The sequence below is a fragment of the Euwallacea similis genome, chromosome 16 (assembly GCF_039881205.1).
Source record: "Euwallacea similis isolate ESF13 chromosome 16, ESF131.1, whole genome shotgun sequence".
In the NCBI taxonomy this organism is placed as follows: domain Eukaryota; kingdom Metazoa; phylum Arthropoda; class Insecta; order Coleoptera; family Curculionidae; genus Euwallacea; species Euwallacea similis.
Window position 1 is genome coordinate 2263694 of NC_089624.1, and position 20816 is coordinate 2284509.

Below are 20816 nucleotides of genomic sequence, written 5' to 3' on the forward strand. Positions count from 1 at the left end.
TTTTACATATCTATGGATTAAATTGGACGAGAAGCAGTTACTGCCCAATGCCCTGAGAAACCAAATTGGGACAAGGTGAATTGAGGCGATTTGAGGGGCTAAATTTGCAGTTGAAAGTTTCACAACGACGAACACCTTTGTAAGTAAATATAGTTAATATCAACTACCGATGAAAACCAAACAGAATAACTACTATATGGCTAAATTTAATGAACCTGTATTGCAACTGTGATGTTTATTTGTGCAAGGCTGAAATTGGCAGATTTTTTAATTTATTCTTCAAAAACGGGCAAAGAAAATTATTTTTTAAAATAAAGCATTATAATTTTACGGTTGTACATATGTGAGATGGCTCTCCCATATAATCGTAATCTCATCCAGAAATCTTTCATTGATGTTTATTTACCCTTCTATAATCTTGATGAGAAGTACGCTTGGGTCTATTACAGGTTTATATTCTTAAGGCGAATGTTTGTTGTAGTACCCACCCTCCTAGACAAATGATTCGCCCCATGAATTATAATATACTAAATATCAAGATTCCTAAATTGAAATGAGTTTGAGCATAATGAAGAGCGATTAATTACATACTGTGGACGGCACGTGGAACCACTTCATCTTAAAGAAGAAAGGCTCGATGATAGATGCTGTTGAGAAGATATTAAAATTTTTTTTGCATTTCAACAATCTAATTATTTTAACCATAATTAAAAGTCAATGTAGAGTGGGTAATGTTTGTGTCTTGTAAAGAGTCAATCCGGTAACTCTTTGCCCACTATTGTGCGAGACCAAGTAGGCCACATCCTCAGGATCTAAGAAAAAATAGTATTCTTCTGGAAAAAAATCGAAATTTTCTTTAATGATTTCAGAAAATTAGTTCTTGAAAAAGAACTAGCAGGTTTCTAACAATGAGGCTCAGAAAGATTTCACCCAACATCTCTTTTATTTATAAAGTAATAAAATACAATCAATTTTTCTAATTTAAAGAAAAAAAAACTGCTGTTACGTCTCTTCACAAACAAGCAGGGCAGACGTTAGGTCTTCATCTGAAAAAGGTAACCAAGACCTGTTATCGCATCATTTTTGCAAAAATTAAGCTATCATTTTTCTGGAGGGTGCAGGCAATAAGCATGTGAGTAGGTAAATACGTGGGAAAATCAAATTAAGGTTCTAATAAGTAAAGTTACTGGGGTAAATTTACATGTTAAATCAGCTTATTCGTCATTTCCTTTACAGAAATAAATATGCCGGGTAAGCTAATTTAGATGGTACTGAAACACACGGTGGTGAATGCCTTTTTGAAAGGAAAGAGAGTGACTTCCATTTCAAAGCAGTTTCTTTTGCTGACTTACAATATGTCTAAAATAACTACGTGTTACAATGAGAGAAGGGCACGTAAAAATTATCACGAAATCAGGAGTCTCGCAAAACGACATTTTGGATGGATATAAGAATCAAAAGAGTTTCTAGAGAGATCGGTGGATGTCTGCTGTAAGAATAACTGCTGAACTTTCGATTTTGGAAACCCATCTAAAGGCTGATTATCGCAGATTGGTCGAAATGAAATTATACCGCAGACGCCCAGCCGCGAAACTATTTAGCAAATTTCGTTCAAAGTGTGTTGCGCTAATCATGGAGAGGGTTGCGTATTACTACAGAGCTATTTTTCGTGAAACGCAGTAAGTCCATATATACAAAGTGCCCCAAAAATGTCTGTATAACGCTTGACCAAAAATAAGGCGTTCTTCGCAAACTTACTTATATCCAACATTGGTTCGTTTTGCCGCTACAGACAGTCTTTTATAGATGTTCACTAATTTTGGAGTTAAGAGTTACTACATAAGTTGGCGGGTCTTTCTTTAATGCGTGAAAATATTAAAAATAGCGCGTGGTTCGTAAATAAAAGTATATATTTCTGTTTCTCCCTGTCTGAAGGACTTTTTTTTCTCTGCCACAAGCTCACTTTACTTTGAAACTTTTTGTTTCTTGTAAAATTTTCGCCAAGCATACAGTTTCTCTACAAAAAAATTATTTATGCTACCTTGGAATTCATTATTGTTCTTCAGTTAGAAGGAAAACATGAAAAAAGTTGCCTTTCAATACTCGCGAATGTTTGATGGTTCGAAATTCTGCGACGTATAAATTCAATATTACATAATCCTTGAAAAAACTTCAATGTTAATTCCCGAGAAAAATTCAATATTAATTTCTAAAAAGAATTCAATATTAGCTCCTGAGAAAAAAATCAATATTGATTCCTGCAAAAATCCAATTCTACTTTTTGAAAAAAAATCTCAACACGTTTAGTTTCGAATTAATTTCGACTTGATGCAGAGGAGTATACAGTTCAGACCTGAACCACGAAAAAAAACAATACTAATTCCTCAAAAAAGTTTAAAAACCTTCAAAGCAGGTCAAATTGCGACATCATTCTTCGGCCACATCAAAGATGGTTCTAAGTACCTTTCAAAAGAGCCAACATTGCAAATAATCTCGACTTTCAACTAAAATTCTAATTGCTTTGTTTTCATTGACCCGACAAAACTTAACTGAGAAACACAAGAAACAACAATCAGAACTCACCCCTAAGCACGAAAAGCGTGGGCCAGAATTACCTCAGCAACATTCACGTTCACTTACGAAACGACCCTTAAATCCCGCCCACTTTCACTTACGAAACGACACTTAAACCCCGCCCACTTTCACTCACTAAGTCATGAATATATTAACGGCGCACCTCACGAGTCTTTAGAATAAAGGAAAACCTGATTATCCCGATTATTAGTGCAGCACGCATTACGATCATCTTGTTCATAGCCGCGCTAACATTCGAATGAATCATCTACGAAGTGATATCGGTACGAAAACGTACAAAAAATTTACAACCTGCCTTTTGTTAAGGTACAGCCCATCGGTCTTGGAAGCGATACGCGATAGGAAGTCACATGCAATGTTTCCAGATTTAAATAAAATAGGGAAAAAGTTGCGAATGCAAGGCACTAGTTCTATTATGCAAACATATTCCGATGGAATAAAAAATACATTTCGCATTGCAAAAAGAACATTATCAAAGAAGAAGTCTGAGGTTTTTCGAGAACAATACTAGTTTAGAATTTCATACTGTATCAAATACGCCATGTTCACAATTAATATTCATATGTATATGACAAAGATAAAGCCACTATCAACTTTAACATTTAATCTCGGCCTGTAAAAACTTAACAACTTCGAGGGCTGAATAATATATGCGAGCTTATAAATTTAATTCTCATATGAACCATAGCCGTAAACATTGTGACACGATCTTGCATTGGCATCCCTTCCTTCATCAAATTATCCAGACTTCGTAATTTTTATTAATATGACTTAGGCAGGCAACTATTTCAATATTTGCAATAACCATATTAACATAATTCTACCCCTATTATTATTATCTTATCATTTATTTTTATATTGGGAATTATTGGAAATTCGATTAGGAATGGGTTTCTTTGGTACCTTCTACTTTCATAGATATTCTACCACTCAACTAGGATGGCACCATATTTTTTTTCTCCTCAATTTTTGGCCCTGGCGTCTTCGATTAACATTATTTAGATTAAAACTACCGTTTCTCTAAGTTGCCTTTCAATAGTCGCCAAAGTTTGATTGTGAGGAATTCTGCGATTTGGACATTTGTTGCGATAAACTATGACACTCATACGTCCATTTCCTTCACAGAATCCATCTACTAGAAGCGTGTCCATTATTTCAGCGATAAAATAATGTTGTATTTTAAAAGATCAAAAATTATTCAACTTGCAATAGACTCAACTCCGATCAACAACAATAATAAACCCTATCGGTATGTCAGATGTACGGAATATTTATTTTATTGTTGTGTAGAAAATGCAAAACACAATTTTTTTAACATTGTTTTCACAACAATGATGAATTCCAAGGTATCGTCAATAATTTTTTGTAGAGAACCAGTACGCCTGGTGAAAGTTTTACAAGACAAAAAAGTTTCAAAATAAACTGAACTTGTGGCAGAGAAAAAAATAGCCATTCGTACAGGGGGTAACAGAAATACAAACTTTTATTTACGAACCACACGCTATTTTTAATATTTCCATGCATTAAAAAAAGATCCGCTCACGTCAAAACGCGCCAATTTATGTAGCAACTCTTACTTCCAGAATTAGTGAAAATCGATCGATCAGTGTTTAGCAATTATTTCGAAAAAATTATATTAATTTGATAACTTTGGCGCTCTGTACCAGCAAAACGAAGCAAAATTGGATATGAGTAAATTTGCCTACAACGCCTTCTTTTTGATTCAGGAATTTTTGGTCAGGTGTTGTTCAGGCATTTCAGGGACACCTTATATATATGCAGTGTATCCAGGTTAAGGACATCCTACCATTGTTAAATTTTTATTTCTTGGCCATTTTGAATATCTAATTAACAAAAAAAAACGTCAAAATCGGCCAAGAAATAAAGATTTTACAAGGGTGGTAAGTCCGTAACTGGGACACACTGTATATACATATATACACACCTATCTTGCCTTGTTCAAGGGTAGTTTGTGGGAAAAGGTAGAACGTCGGATTCGTACTACAAGATTCCCAAACCAACAGTCTTTGAATGACGAAATAATCGAAATGTGGACGAATATACCAATTTCCGTTAGCTAAAATTTAATTCCACCAATGCCGTATGTCGACGCCCAAAAGTTGCAGCCAATAATGACTATCATATTAATTTTTAATTAACTCAAATCACGTTGTTCTTTTTGCGCATCTTTCACAATTGTTAATGTTAAAATAATAAAAAAGTTAAATGAGAAAACATGACTGTAATCGACCAACTTAAACTCTGAGGAATCAATATTGTGCATATAAATCGATGTTTTCACCATTTTGTCTACATTTCGTCATTGAACACATCCTCATCTTTGAAGTAATTGCATGAGTATACCATGTTTTCTTTCTCACTGATTACGAAGTGTAGTGAGTTACGAAGTCCTGATAAGAAACGTTATTATTATAATTATTCGCTTGAGTCAAATAAAATTTCAAACACGAGTAACTTTATGCAAGTGATTGAGCAACAAGCGAATCTAATTACACATAAGAAAATTTCTAGACGGCAAGGGATAAAGAAATAAATAAATCTAAGCTGAAAATGTTTATATCTACCTGTACATTTATAACAACTAGCATCGCCTAAAGTGACATTTTTCTTAAGCATTTCTACGTAGGTATGTATATCACACTTAACAAGGTCTTACTTATACATCTACGATTTGTTTTATAAATATATACTGTTTCTTCTGTTGGTTTGTGATGATGAGAATGATACACTTCATGAATAATGTGCGTTTGAATGTTACGAACCACCTATCAGCTATCACAACGTTCCTTTTCAAGGCGAAAACTTAATTGTTAGCGAGCTATAGTATATTATTATCAATAAATAAAGGCAATTAAACCACCAATCACTGTCTTAGGTTATGTGAATAGACAATGAAAAATGAGTGTGATAATAGGCAATTTTGGCACAGTAAGTCAATATAACATTCCAATGAAAGAAAATTATTCAAACCCAATAATATACCTCTTAACATAGAGAATAAAATGTACATCCCATTTCCTATTTTTGTCGCCCTATTTCAGATCTGCTCCTGGTTTAAAACTGAAATACCGTACCCCATTAGGAAAACCAAGATTATAGAGAGACACCCAATATACACCTTAGCGTTTGTTAAACAAAATGGGTACCCTCTGCAACATCCGATCCATCTTTAGAGCGGTGTATCGCTGTAAAGTACTTCCATTGTTTTACGTGAAAGTTACAGCTATGCATGGTGAATCATTAACAATGAGAAATCCAGAAACTGGAGATGCACTACACGTCAAATGATGACAATTTTCGCAAACAAGCCTTATCCGAACGTTGATAATTTCCGAAATACTGGATGTTGGAAGTTAAAATTTAAGTTCGTTTTTTGCCATTATGGTGAAAATGTCTATCTCGGTATGCTTGAAAATTTTCGAAGGTGCGTTCTTAAGCGGCGATTAAGATACGATTTGATTGAATTGAAACTTTTTTCAACACCCCGTATATTTCCCAAACTATCAACCTTCGTATAACGCGTGTTTGCGCCAGTGGTCACTACTTGAGGTGTGGTATTTCCAATTTTCAGATTTCTCATTGTTAATGAATCACCTTGTACATCGTTAACATCGGATATACATAGTTATAGAATTCAAACATAAATTAAGACAGGGCGTTCATTAAAGCCTTGAGCTTCTAGAATTACTTCGAGTTTTAATTTTGCTATGTGATTTCGTACCATTCTTTTCTGATGTCGAAGGTGCTTCGTACACCTTTTGCGGCCCTCCTGGATATGGAATTTTGAAGAGTTCCACTCTCAAGAATGCACAAATTTCGTGACAGACTCGCCAACAGTAAACTACAAGATCTAAGGTGACCCACACCTGATGAGAAGAGAATAATAAAGTGTTGTATGTGGATATAAAATTGACGGAAAACACTCACCAAGGCTAACCATAATACAATATATTCATTGAAAAATGTGTTGAAATACTGGTTGAAAAAGAGCATTGCAGGACCAATCAGTGAGTAGTCCCACATTTGCATTTCGCTTTTGGTCATATGGGCCACCTAAAATAGGTAATATCTGTTCTTAATTGAGCTCAATCGTAACAACAATTTGATGAAAATAGTTTGGTAGTGTCAAAGTGAAACAACCATAGGATGTAAAAAATTGTAATATGGCCACGTTTTGCCATAAATTATGGTTTTCCTTAAGTTAGTTCGGGTTGGTATCGATATACCTCGATATTCTAGAAACCACTGAAATTTTATTTAATATCTCTTACGATTTCGGAGATCTCAGTGACACCTCAAATTTCAGAGACCCTACACAATATCTGGATGTACATCGACAGTGTGGTTTTTGGAAAAATTTGCAGTTCAAAATTCCTTTAACGCCTTATACCAGAAATTGAGTAGTCTAAAACGGACTTAATATATAGTCGTTTGAATTGAGCAATTTTCAAGTATAACTATGCTCATATTCTTGTAGAATAATTTAATCTTGTGACCGTGTTGCTCATTCAAGATATGTACCCTGATTCAAAAATAACATGTATGTGAAAATGGTAATCAAAGTTGGCAAATTCCCTAAACTTACCACCAATCTATTCGTGACTTTAGCTGCGACCAATCCAAAGGCAAAAATATACAGCACTGGATGGTTTTGATATATCTCTTGTTCAGACTTCTTGTAGATAATAAAAGCTGGAAGTACGACCAATAATATGGGTATTATTGGAGAAAGTACGCTGGTTCCCTGCAAGAGATTCTTTCTTAATTCTGCGTGGTACCTATATCCCGAACCCAGATGATCGCAGTACACCACGTACGTCGACTAAGCTAGTGACTGTGTTAACAGGAGTTGGTTCTGGTTTACTTTTCAACTCACCTTTTGTTGTACTGGGGGTAATTGAACCAATGTAGCATTTTTTTAAAATGTTTTCTCATTATTTACAATGGACGACTAAAACTTGTGTTGGTTTCACGAAATGTTCTCTTTACATTTTCTGTTATTTTTGTATGGTTATTTCATACCTAAACGATAAGCTAAAGTTTAATTTGATTGGTGTTTGACTGAGATTGGGAAAACTACAAAAAATTATTAAATTAACAATTTGTACCGTTCTTTTGTTCAATGAAGTCCTGTTAACACAGCACAGCAAGTCTTACTTTAAAGCAAAAGGCAAGCAAACGTTAAGAGTGTCTCTTTAGTGCAAAGAAGCTGAACTTTTCCGTTGTTGTGGGAAGTAAAAGAGAGGGGAAATATCAGGGCGCTTTATTATAAATTTTAGTAAACAACTGAGTTATGCAATAGTGCCACATCAAAATGATCTAGAATACCGTAGACAAAATCGCCTTGTTTTGTGTGACCTGTTTACCTGGAAGTTGATTTTTATCGAAATCAGAATTGTCGGTAATTGAGTTAAAAAAGATTCATTGTGATTAGTTTTTATAACTGAGCAGCAATTCAATTACCACAAATAATCCAAATCCTTCGGATATATTTCAATTACAAAAAACTACTTTCAATTCCCACACACGTGAGTGTCCAAGTGCACACACCTGCAATTGAACGAGGGTACGCAGTCTGCTTGTAAACTGTATGTTGCGAGGATCGCCTTCAACCTAATAAAAAGGTCCAGCGGCATAACATTTGTAGATACTTTGCACCAATAAACTTATAAAAGTTTACCTTCAAATACAGTTTATTGATCAAATTTGTCAAGTAATTTTTCGAAAATTAACCTTGATTTAAAGATAAACTCGCGTCAGGTACCATTGGTGCAATAATCTCTTGATAATACTTCCAGAGCTCATAATTCTAGTTATTCCCTACCTTGTTCAGCTGGGCGCATACTGTACTTAAATATAGTTATATCGAATTTGTCTAAGGTTGCATAAAAAGTACAAAGCTGAAGAGAATTGTTGAAATTAATTTTTACATCACATGGAACCCTAAGAAATAAGAGTATTTAGTAACTAGTAATATAAAAATGTAACATCTAGTATGGAGTTATCTAAGTAATTCAATTACAAATCGTGCAACCGAATTATTTTTACAGTAATTTAATAATTCGAATGTAATTAAATTATTAAGGTGTAATTAATTGAATATTTAAGTTGAATTGAATGAATATAACTGATACTTGAATTACTTTTAATTTGCCTTTAATAACAGACCAATTTATTTTTAAGTGACCTATTTTTTGCAAGAAATTGATAATTGTATTTTCCGAACTAAAGTGAGACAACTGTATGGAAATCAATAAACTTATCACTGCTCTATACTTCTATTTTTTCATTTTTATGGAAATTATCGCCCTGTCCAAATTACTACAATGCCGGTAAGTTAAGCAGCAGCATTGACCATAGGACACGACCAATGAGCCAATTGTAAGCGGATACGTCCAAGCTAAAAAAACTTTACGTCTCCTTTAAATTCGGAGAACTGCAATAATTTTACCCGATAAGTTCATGTAAATTTACCAGCCATATTTGACCAACCAATTATTTCGGTTCCATGGGAAGTAGGTATTTCTATATACATATAATACTGCTGGCTTAATCGACAAAATAATGTTAATTCTTAACTAAAGTTTGAAAAAGTCAAGACATTAAAATATTGCGGTGACTTTCAGCGGTGAATTTGGAGAATGCTGCTGAACCTCACAACATTTTTGACCCTGATGGCTAAATTACTGAAGTGTAGGTTCGAGCTCAGATCTCTACATGGTAACAAAACAATGGCAAGCATTTATTTCCAATTTAGTCAGAAATTTGTAATAAAAGAACTTGGTAAAACCTTTAGGGTTGAAAAATCGAAATTTTTGTAACTTTCTCGAGAAAATGATTTCTGCCAGATAAATAAAAAGAAATAAGCTTTCATTGTTCAATATATAAAATATAAAATATGTTGAACCACTAAAGCTGATTTCTTTTGTCAAGTTTACCTGGCAGAAATCATCGTCTTAGGAAAGCATTTTATAATATCTTTTTTTCCCAAATTATTGATTTAGTATGGAAATATGTAAGTATATATTTTACGGAAATATTTTACTTCTTAACACTAAAGGGCTGCTCCGTACTGATCGAAGGGAGATATTTTCTCAAGTTTACATGAGCTCCAAAAGAATGTTAGCAGCATACACTTAAGGAACTAAGGACAAGCTTAAGTTCCTCCAGTCGGTGGGTGATAAACAGGAGAAAAGCTGCTATAAAGTATTTCACAACCCTTTTACCTCTTTAGATGCAAATACAGAGCCTTCACAGATATGTTACAAGCCCATTGCAATTTAGCAGTTCATCAAATTACAACCAAGCAAGTTACAATTGATCTAATCTACTGCTACTAAAGCTGAAGTTGCACATGCTATTTCTTCTATTAGACTAAATTGTTCATGCATACACAAAATTAGGGCATACAACTGTTGCTTGAAAAGACGGGTTGACTATAGAGCAATTCTTTTCTACTCATATACATAATAAATGTTGAAAATAGATATTTTCAAGTGGGGCACATTGCTAGTTTTATTTTCATAACTGCTTTTTTGTATGTTTATGAACAATTTAAACTGCGCATTATAAGACACTGACAATGATTATTAATGGAAGGCTCAATATTTTGTTATTGTGTTAATGATATACCTATACCCAGTTAGTATTGTTGCTCCCAGCTGCGCGTGTTCAAAAACCCCAAAAATAGCTATTTCGTTACCTTTAGAACTGCCACTGTAGCAGAGCATTTGAGGAAGAAAGAGTCAAAGGTACTCTTAACTGGTGATTACTTTCATTTTTCAATTTTGTCTTCATTTCATTGCGTGGCAATACTTTGGATTCGCCAGTTAAGACCTATTTCGACTGCATACGATATTTCAGCTTATCAAAAATCGAGCTCGGCATAGAAAGAATACATTTATCCTTCGTATAACGCCGAAGTCTTATGTGTCTGATATCCGACGTCCCATAAATTGACTTATCATAACTATTTGGCTTTGATGCTAGGCATTTGTCATGTCCGAAGAGAACCCTTTATGGGACGACATTGCTCGAAAATGATCGGCAATGCAGTGCCAAATGTATCCAAGGGCTAATGATGCTCTCCGATCACAGTTATTGCCTATGTTTATATGTATGTACTTTCTCTCCTTTAGACATTTTAGACCCAAACGAATTGCCATGTATTTAAAATTTACTTTTTTCCTTTATCTAGAAAAGGTTTTAGGACATCGGATTTTGGACGCATGAAACTACAGCTTACATAATACGACACCAAATGAGACCACATATGAGACACATCAGAAATTTAACGAACATACATTTTTATACGGGCCCACTATTTATACCGGGGAAAAACATTTACTTTCCATGGCTAATAAAGATTTTTAATAAGTTGGAATAGCATTACCGAGAATTTTTAAACATGTAATTTATTGCAATAAGGTGGCAGTTCTACATCATTTATGGAACATCTACATCTACAACGTCTTTCTCACCGCCACTGTAGATCCGTTTTTGCCGACTCCCCCTGCCAGAATGACAGTGACATTGGCCTGAGCCAAAATTAGTGCGACTGCACATGCGATGGCGATGGGTATGAGCTTTACCTCGACGTCCAGGGTGGGAATCTTCATATGAAAATAAAACGCGCAAGTGGTTTAGATTTAAGCACGGCTCATTTAGTTGTAAAAATAAGGCTTAAAGGATTAACCCCCCCCCATTTTATATGGCTCTTATCTACGGTAGAGGTTTAGGCAGTATGTGTATTTATGGATCAACTGTGATAAAAAAACGGATTTTACTGTAATGTTAACAGTAATCTCCTAAAATCAAAGTTAATTTGGATTTTATAGGGTAAACGTCGCACGTGACATTGGATTGTATAATATTTAAACTATGACAATGATTTTATTACAGACGCAGACTGGTTGTAGTAAACTAAATTCTGTTTCCGGCTGCAATTTTGCAGCAATAGTAGCATAAGCATAAGCAAACAAAAATGCCGAACTGTTAATTAAAACTGCAATAAAAAACAGTAAAAATGGTTCTTCTTACAGCAACATTTAATCCGTTTTTCCATATCCTCCTTTTTGCAATCGACCGCAAAAATCCCCTAGAATATATACAAAACCAACAGGAAATATTGAACAAAAACGTTTTGTTCATGACAGGTCGAAAACCTAAGAAAGTATTGGATTTAAAATGATGTTTCGCAATAATAAGGCCTAGTAATGCAGAGTTTGATGATAGAATAAGGAAAATTTCGTTTATAAACGACTAGATACGTATATAAATACCGATATTTTTGTGAGGTTTATAATGCCCAAAATATGATGTATACTAAAAATAGGGGAATCTTAGTAAATTTTGGGCATTGCAGACTTCTTTCTTTACATTTCGTTCGACTGTAGGTTATATAAATTGAAGAAAGCCGAGTTATAAGACTATAGTTTACTCGAATATTTCTTCTTTACATTAGTTTTCTCGTTCAGAAATATTTAAGAATCCTAAGTCAAAAATTCCGGTTCTCTGTATATATTTTCTGGCAACAAAATTAGAGTTTTCTATCACTCTTTTCGGCATTCTTGACTTTCAAAATTGAATAAATATAAATTTTTTATGTGTTCATTAATTTCTTCGTTACTTGATCTACAAGAAAGTTGGAATTGAGCACTTCAAACAGTCGAAATGAGTGAGCAAAGTACACTCAGAAATGTAAAATGAAAAAGTGTGAAAAAATCTGAAAACTGCATTTGCAAAAAACATCGCTGATAATTCTTGTTTCAGGCTAATTCGGGGCGTATTGCAGCAAAGAGCTTTCTTGATTTGATGTTAACACTGGCGACTGTATCACTTAAGGACGGATTAAAGTTGAAATCTAGAGGTCAACTCTATCAGTAGGTTAAATATCCACAGTCTGGTCTATGTTGCTATTTACCCCTAGCGACTTAGGTAATTCGATTCAATGGGTATATTAAACTCTTAACAGCGAGTAAAAGCTATTTGCATTTTTAATAGTATTATTGTTATTATAGGGAGATAACTATGAACATTCACAGCCTGGTGTTTCAGCTGGTTATTTCTCTTCCAGAGGACGAGCCGTGGCCAAATCGAACGAAAGATTATTTTTCACTGAAGAATGACTTTGCGACGTGGCATATTTTCTTTTGGAACTGTTAGATTTTTTTTTGCTTCCATCCTTTCCAAACTATACCCTTATGTGTGTATGTTTTAGACAATCGCAGCATGATGTATGTACACTTACTTTGGACGCGCAAATACCTGATGAAACCATAATTTAAATACACGTGTCACCGAATTGTTCAGTACGTTTCTATTCCTTTGTGAACTTACCATTACCTTTTTCTAGTTTTCCTAGAATATGACAGTCATTTTCATTTAAACCTCAATTCATTACAGTTTAGCATCATATTTTGACATACAAATATTGAAATTTTTATGAACAATAAATTATTATTAATTTATTATACTCTAAAATGACACACCCTGTCGAAAAAATGGATATACATGACCTACTACTTTCAGTCTTGCTAGGTAAAGAATAATATTATAATCTGAAATAATGGGTTTTTCCTCACAAGTTATTTTTTGCTATAGATATGTCCAATGAATATTGCCATTGCTCCAATAAATTTTTTCATCCCTTCACCAAAAAAAGATAATCAAAACGTGATGTTTAGCCACGAAACAAGGATTGATACTGTCTTATAAAGTATTTTAAAAAGAGTTGAATTAGTAGGAAACACAAAACAATTCTAAAAATCAATAAAATCTCAATATTGATATCCCTTTGCCTGACCTACACGTAGTACTAAAAGGGAAGTATTAATGTAAATTGGTTTGAAGTCTGGCTTTATAACAGAACAAAAAATCCCATTAATGAACCACATTTACCCAGGATACTTGAATTTAAATGAAACAACCACAAAAGAGATAATGTGTTAGCGCCCAGCCCATGCTCTGCAATAAGAAATCACTGTTTCCTGCCAACTTACTGCCACAGTGGATCCGTTTTTTCCTACTCCACCAGTAAATATAATGACTACTGTTCTGTAAAGGGCCCACCCTCCGCAAATGAAGGTACTCAATGGCACTAAGTACCAGAGTATAAATGTGCCGCTAAAAAACTAATATACTCCTATCCATAAGTTTGTTCAAAAATATGGAAATAATAGTTCTTTAAAGATTTGAAAATAAATTAAGTGAATATAGGCTAAAGATTTATAATTCTTACCTTAACAGACCAAATGCTGGGGCCAAAAATAGCTGATATAAGTAATATTCCCATGATAGTCATTTGAGCTTCAGTTACATCCACTTTTCCAAAACGCAAAGTCCCAGACACATAGGTTTGCCAATGAGCGCAATAAAATAGGGACATTGCACAGAAACACTAAAAACACCAGTTCATAAGTAACTTTCTTCTAAAGACACATTATACAATACTTATTAATTTGAAAAATAAACAATATAAGTCAAAAAATTGAATATTTAGTGTCTTCTTAAGGAGAAAAATTTTAATGGAAGAGGCTAGGTTTTATGATCAAGATTTACAAAATGGTTAAAAAAAATCCCTGAATGTTTTTGGAAATTCAAGAGCTGGATATGGGGAAAAATTGTCAGAAAATTTGCATATATTCCCTGAAAAATTTTAAAAGTGAATGAAAAATTAGAGAGAAAGTAAGAAAAATGCCTAATTCTGTTTGAACATTTCCCAATTTAAAGGATGTTTAATCCAGTGATGAACTAGATTATAAAATAATTCTAATATGTTTTCTTTAATTATCATCTCTAAAAAAACTATGCAGTAAACCCTAATTTTTGATGTGATTATAAATGCAAATTTTCTGTGGGTGTTACCCTTCTAAGGTGGAAATTTTTATAACTACTGCAAAAAACATAGTAGCATTTCTGCTCCTGTCTCTGCCACTGAAACCAATACAAATAAGACAATGAATTTACCTGAAAAAACATCCATGAAGGATAAGTCCCCAATTGGATAGCTGTGCATGCTGATATGGCTACAAAGACTGTGGACAAGGAGTCACATCCATGATCAAATAATTCTCCCAAAGGATTGGCACTGCCTGTTCGGCGAGCTTGTTTGCCATCAATAGCATCCAAGCTTTGATACATGAATAATCCTAAAGCACATAGAGCACAAGCCCATCTAGGGGGTTCTTGTCGAGCATCAGCAGAATATCTGCTCCAAAAAATATGTATTTATTATTTGCAGTTTGGAATAACATGAGAGTGACTTACGCAACTAGTATTAAAGCAGTAATAATATTGACCAAAAGACCCATGATGGTAAGCAAATTGGGGGCAAACCATATTGGAACTCTCAAGACCAACCAATTCCAATAGGGTTGTAAAATCTTATCACAAATGCTAACACTTTGACAAGAGTATTGATGCTCTCCTAACTTTCGTAACTGAGATTCAGACAAGATTTGTTGCTTGAATATCTTCATATTGTGATACTGCATTTGTAATGCTGGATTGATGGGAGTAATCAACATATAAGTCGCAGTTCTGACTATTAATATTAATAAAGGATTAAATTGGATTTTATTTACCTTAAAATAATACGGTTCTAACCGCACATTTGAGGAGAGGGGACGTATATTGAGGCTTAATATGGCCTGCCGGATAGAAATTTTAATGTGGCAAGGTGAAAGATATGAACATTTTCCGGCAAAGCTCTTAAATTAAAAACAAGACGAGACTGCACTTTCCCCAAGTACTTTAACTTTCTCTTTACTATTTTTTTCATAAAATTCGAGAAGAAGCATGACAACCAAACTGGCAACAACAAAACACTTGACGATCACGACATCACGATCATCCGATTCCAACTCAGCTTGTCATTGTTAAAATTACAAGCTTGTCAAAAACACATGTTTTTCTATTAAAATGAATCAGACATTTCAATATAGGTTCCTTCAATGAAAAGTTAGATGGAGACACTACCGCCTACTAGATGGCGCAACAGACGTAAAAGCAGCAGTTTTGGTTCAAAGCGCGAAATTGAAATTATTATCACCAATATTTTGGCAAATTTTGTTAATTAATATTTATCATTTTTTATCTTTCATGCATAAAATTAAATTTGCACATTTCAATTTCACATTAGGTGCTTTAGTTATTGAGCATAGAGCTTGGGGTTGAAATGTTTGATCAATAATTTTGTCAAAAGTGATGGTTTTTGCCTTTATTTGGCTCGATTTGAAGCAACTGTAGGCTTAAACAATAATTTTTTCCGGCACATTTCCGATAGCTTTAAAAAGCAATAATCTTCAATAGAGTATTACAAAACCAAATCCTCCGACCATGCACGCTACTGCCGGCAGACAGCAACCATTCGACCCGGAAAATCCTGGAATTGGTGATAAAATTCCAGAACTAAGTGAACTGAGACCAGAACCACCTGCGGAGAAGCCGGCTTGCTACTTACCTCAACCTGAGGATCCCATCATGGCACAACAAGTCAGTAATAATAAGAGATATATTGAGATACCTAAAGAGTCTAAATGGTTAACGAGGCGAATTTAACATTTCTTATTAATATATGATAACAGACATTTTGAGATGCGTTATCTTAAAATTTGTGTGCTCTCAATTGAAGCGTTCCGAAGATCGGTTTTAAATCTATTAGTTCTTATCATTTCGATTTATCTCCGTCGGCTAATCAGTCAGAAATGAGTCGACCTGATGAGAGCTAATAGCCTCGAAACCGGTCTTCGGAGTGCTCTATGTCACGCAACTTCTATGATTCTGAATCTCGAAATTTATTGAATCCCGATGAGCAAGTATTGATTTTTTCAAGTTAGCATCTCTAAAAGTGGAACTAAAATATAGTTAGCAAATGAAGTTTTGTAGGTTTTGGAAATGGGTCCTGTGGGACCGTGGGCAACCGGCAAAGCCGATTGGACTCCACTAGGAGGATTGACTGGGACCAGGCCTGTTGTTGATGAATATTCAATCACTCACTATAGTGAAGGACAATGGAGGGCTCATAATTTGGAGGTGCTGGACAATACGAAAACTGAGCAACACAGAGCCAATCTGTAAGACTTCAGCCCCGCAATAAGCTGACGTTGAACTTTTCAATCAAACCGACAATAGTAAACGATAACCAGAACTAATTAGAAGAAAAACTTGACCTCAGTTTGGTACATCTTCATGTCCACATTTTATTTGTCGATTTTTCTGTCAATTTTGATTAATTTTCTTTGGTCATGTTTTCGTCATTTTTGTTTCATTATTTTTTTCCTCCTTACTTTACGGTGTTGAGTCAGGCTCAATAGTAAAAAATATGCACAGATTTGTTCAGTTTTTTTTTAAATTTTAGCATTGACTGGAATAGTAGAAAATATTTAGAACAAACTCAATCAGACGTTGATAAAAATCAGGCAGATAATACGAAACGCCTCAACCAAAGAGAAATGGAGATAACGCGTTGGAAGTGCGAGCTGGACAGAGCAATTGTCCTAGCCGCCGAAGAAATTACCTTTCTGGAGGATCAGAGAAGGAGGCTGAAGCAGGCTGCTTCGGTCCTGCAGATGCCAGAATCTATTGGTGCGCCAAATACTTCATATCAATCTACGTCTGTATCTCAAAGCGCGATTTTGCAGCTGGAGAGAGCTTGGAAAGAAGGACTGGCCGACTAGACAGCGAGTTAGTACGAGATGAAGTAGAGGAGGAACTGATCAAAGAGATGGCCCTGTGCTCGGAAATCAGGGAAATTTTCTCTCGAACATTGAAAGATGTGGAAATGCAGCTTTTGGAGGATCGCACCGCCAAACAGCGATTGGAGTGTGATTGGAGCGATAAAAGAATTTCACATGAAATTGATGCGTTGAATTCTTCATTGAATAACCGGTCCACTATTCTGATGTTTAAGCCTGGAGCGGTCAGCTTTCCTGACAAGTATGCTTTTTTTTTTTCTAAATAACGTATATTCATCCCAACCATTAGTTTTTCTGTTTCCTTCGTCTGTGTCTTGCTCAAAAGGCATGAAGTTGTTACTTGCAGATTGCAGTTTGGACGTACTAGATTTTGATTCCTGCCGCTTGTCGTTTTTAGAATCGAGCTCAGGAGTATCACTTCCTTTAACCCCCTTGTCCTCTCTTTTTGCTTTTAGGGCTTTTGTAAGTGCGTTCCATTCGTTTCAAGGTTCAGTCCTGGGAAAAAGGTTTGGAGCGAAATTTGCCCTTGCGATAAACTCCAGCTAAAGGGTGCAAGAAGTGGTTGGTTTGCTTTAGCAGGCTTTGTCCAGGATTAAATTGTTCTGAAATAACATTGGTCATCTCAATTAAATCATTTTCAGCCAATCTACACCAGAATACTGGGAACACTTCGCTAAAGAAACCCTCCTCGCAGGGGAAACAACTCGTCAGCGTTCGGTAGCCTTACGGGATACCTTGGATGCTATTTTAATAAATGCGGCCAGAGATCTGAGAACACAAGCCGATAAAGTCGAAATGGCTTTAAGCAAAAAAATTTGTTGCGTACAGGAAGCCGTTCGTAAAATGGAAAATGAGTTGAAACAGGTCAGTTTCTATTGTACCAAGTGTTCCTGAAAAGTGGCCTGTCACCTGAATATTCCACAATTTTTAAAATAGAAAGTTTTTTCTGTGATGTATGATGTTCAAAATTTCCTTGCGGTTTTGCCGGAAGCGGCAGTTTCGCAACTTTAAATCAAGGGTCCCATCATATAATTTCCTTAAAAAGATTCAAATTTTCATTTAAAAGTTAGTGGTAAATTCACTTTTTAGAACACCAGTGTATCTATTTACGCTTTCTGGTACAAATTCCTTTTATATAGCTCTTGAGACAGCTGGCAGATGTCGAGGATCTGATAAACACATTAAGGTCTGCCATAAGAAGAATGGACATTCCAATGAAAAAAGCTCAGACAAGATTAGACAACAGACTTCTAAGACCGAGGCTCGAGAACTGCCGTGATGCTTCTCATTTCGGGTTTTGCCATATCTTTTTGCATTAGGCTGAATGATAATGGGTCGTTCACAGGTTGATAGACGAAGTTAAATCGATTGGAGAGAGCGTGGCAGCTCTGCAGGCCCAATTAAGCCAGGCTCAAAAGTCACAGGAGCAAATGATCAACGTGCGAAACATCCTGGAAAGGGAAATAATGTTGAAGAGAAAAACCTTAGAAATCGAGGAGGACAGGATCAAAAGAGTTAGGTCCCATTATCCATCGTCTACTGCTTTATCTGGTTATTGATTCTATTTTTACTCAATAAACAAAATCGTGTTTTACTCAAGCAGATTTCTTCCATTAACAAATTGCTGTAAAGAGCGTCATTAAGGAGTGATTCATTAATAATCAAATATTGTATGCAATTTAATTAAAAAATCCCTTTTTGGAAAAAGGAGTTAGGGCCTTTTTCCAGCTAGTGCTGCACCACCGTGCGGGCTACCAATAAAAATACAGAAGTTCTCACGAACGACGGTATGGTGATGCACTTTTTTAAAATCGAAATTGCATATCTTTTTCGTAAATTTTTTCGGCGTAGTAAACAATATAGTTTATTTTTTTCAATATCACCCACGAGCTTCATTGATTGATTGATCTCCCCAGAGCTGAACAGGATCCTCTTGGTGTATTTTTATATTAAAAACACATCAAAAAACGATATTTAAAACCGTATAAATTCACAATTTACTCACAACACACTCTAGATTCCTTTATGCAGGGAGTTATTCAAGTACGTGGCCAATCTTCAAGAGAGATCCTTTGAGTGATTCTATGACGAAAAATTTATATAGATATAGGTTCGATAATGCTTCGTATTCAAGATACAATGTGTCAAAAAAGAAAAAGCGTTTTCTTAAAAATGTTAATAATTCTTTCGCCGATTTTGTTGAAATTTGACAGTGTTGTTTATGGTTATCATTGTTATTTATGTGTCACTGCCTTTTTTAAAAACTTTTATATTTTTTTCACATTAAGCAACTAAAAATACAATTTTTTACAGTTGCCAAATTTCAATAAGATCGGCTAGAGGATTATTAAGATTTTTACGATTTAAAAATAGTTTAACACCCTGTATTTTAAAAATGAAGCATTACCGGATCTATGTTTATATAAATTGTTCGTCTTCCCTTTAAGTTTGGTTACGTACGTAAATAACACCCTGTATAATTTAATAAATGAATCCGAGTGCTAAACGTTTCATATTTCTTGAGTCATTACCACGTACAAAGTAGAAAATTAGAATATACTATTACTAAAATTAGAGTATACGAAATATAGTTACTAAGTATATCGATTTGCCTGTTGCCAATGGTTTCAGATGTAATTAGCAACTATGGACCAATTAAACTGAGGTGTTGTTCTAATATTTTCGAGCATACTATTCTGATAAATGTTTCTATAATCCTCCAAAATTTCTGATCAACCAGGTATGTGAATTCAGCCGTTAAGAAGGGTTCCTATTACTGCCCTCGTGTGATACAAATCTCTCCTCGCGATTGACAAATTTTACTCGTCTGCAGTAATAACATATTTTTTATACTGGGTGCTACAAACAATAAGAGAATATCTACGCGATATTTACTTCTGTAGAAGTATCTTTTAAGAAGTAACTTTAAAATATCTGTGAAAATTTGATTTGAAACAGACTTCCAGTTAAGGAGCAAATTGACTATCAAAAAAAGGTAGTTTTTACGGTTTTCATTTTTGTATTTGGCTCTATAGATAATTTTAAATGTGTTTCTTTTTTAACAAATGTTAAATAACTTTTTTAAATCATTGTAATTTTTTAATAAAAAATTGCCCGAAAAATGAAAAAAAAACATTGTAGCCTTTTCATTCGCAATTCTGAATTAAAACAGCGTATGTCTGACTTAATTTAATTAATTTTATATCTTAGAATATGCTATTATTTCATAGGTTTTATTATGAAACACGGTATTTTTTGTTAGTGAAATTATTTTGTTTAATCACAAAGCACAGGCTTTAATTTATTATCCATGATAAGTTATTATCAAATGTCGATCAACATTACGTACTTACGAAATGTGAGGAGCGCATCTGTTACTTTTAGGCTCCTTAATGAATTATTATGAGTGTTATCTATTGTTTACTTTGGTGAAAAAGTTTAGTCTATGATGGATGTATAGAGTGTTTCAAATTGGTGATGCAAAAAACTCTTTTTATTTCTGAT

At 34.5% G+C, this 20816-nt stretch overlaps 2 protein-coding genes across 7 annotated transcripts; one reads left to right on the forward strand and one right to left on the reverse strand.

Annotated features, from left to right (window-relative positions):
* Positions 1-928: 928 nt before the first annotated feature.
* On the reverse strand, positions 929-15460 carry bbc (choline/ethanolaminephosphotransferase 1 bbc). Of its 6 annotated transcripts, none has more exons than XM_066397905.1 (8): positions 14884-15158; positions 14584-14824; positions 13856-14014; positions 13617-13748; positions 7202-7360; positions 6544-6669; positions 6338-6482; positions 929-1046 (listed from the first exon to the last, which is right to left on the reverse strand). In XM_066397905.1, exons 1-8 carry the CDS (start codon positions 15141-15143, stop codon positions 1003-1005), a joined length of 1266 nt encoding a protein of 421 aa, XP_066254002.1. In that variant the 5' UTR covers positions 15144-15158; the 3' UTR covers positions 929-1002. The 6 variants fall into 6 exon arrangements, with proteins under 6 accessions (XP_066254002.1, XP_066254003.1, XP_066254001.1 ...); XM_066397906.1 differs by lacking the exon at positions 929-1046 and adding an exon at positions 15201-15460 and having other exon boundaries at positions 5157-6482; positions 14884-15118; XM_066397904.1 differs by lacking the exon at positions 929-1046 and adding an exon at positions 5157-5801.
* Positions 15461-15954: 494 nt separating this feature from the next.
* On the forward strand, positions 15955-18871 carry Tektin-A (Tektin A). The gene is made up of 7 exons (XM_066397900.1): positions 15955-16110; positions 16504-16691; positions 16976-17202; positions 17259-17553; positions 17954-18176; positions 18452-18606; positions 18658-18871. The coding sequence occupies exons 1-7, from the start codon at positions 15955-15957 to the stop codon at positions 18869-18871; spliced, it is 1458 nt and encodes a 485-aa protein (XP_066253997.1).
* The last annotated feature ends 1945 nt before the right edge of the window (positions 18872-20816 follow it).

Bases quoted from the DNA above. Each gene is read 5' to 3' on its own strand.
- bbc (XM_066397902.1), bottom strand. From the start codon at position 15,143: ATGTTGATTACTCCCATCAATCCAGCATTACAAATGCAGTATCACAAT. The intron at 14,015-14,583 runs GTAAATTCATTG...TGGTGTTTTTAG, and splicing joins CTTCATGGATGTTTTTTCAG to TGTTTCTGTGCAATGTCCCT. The intron at 6,670-7,201 runs GTAAGTTTAGGG...TACCTATTTTAG, and splicing joins AAGTCACGAATAGATTGGTG to GTGGCCCATATGACCAAAAG.
- Tektin-A (XM_066397900.1), top strand. From the start codon at position 15,955: ATGCACGCTACTGCCGGCAGACAGCAACCATTCGACCCGGAAAATCCT. The intron at 18,177-18,451 runs GTCAGTTTCTAT...CCTTTTATATAG, and splicing joins TGGAAAATGAGTTGAAACAG to CTCTTGAGACAGCTGGCAGA. The intron at 18,607-18,657 runs GTTTTGCCATAT...GGTCGTTCACAG, and splicing joins CGTGATGCTTCTCATTTCGG to GTTGATAGACGAAGTTAAAT.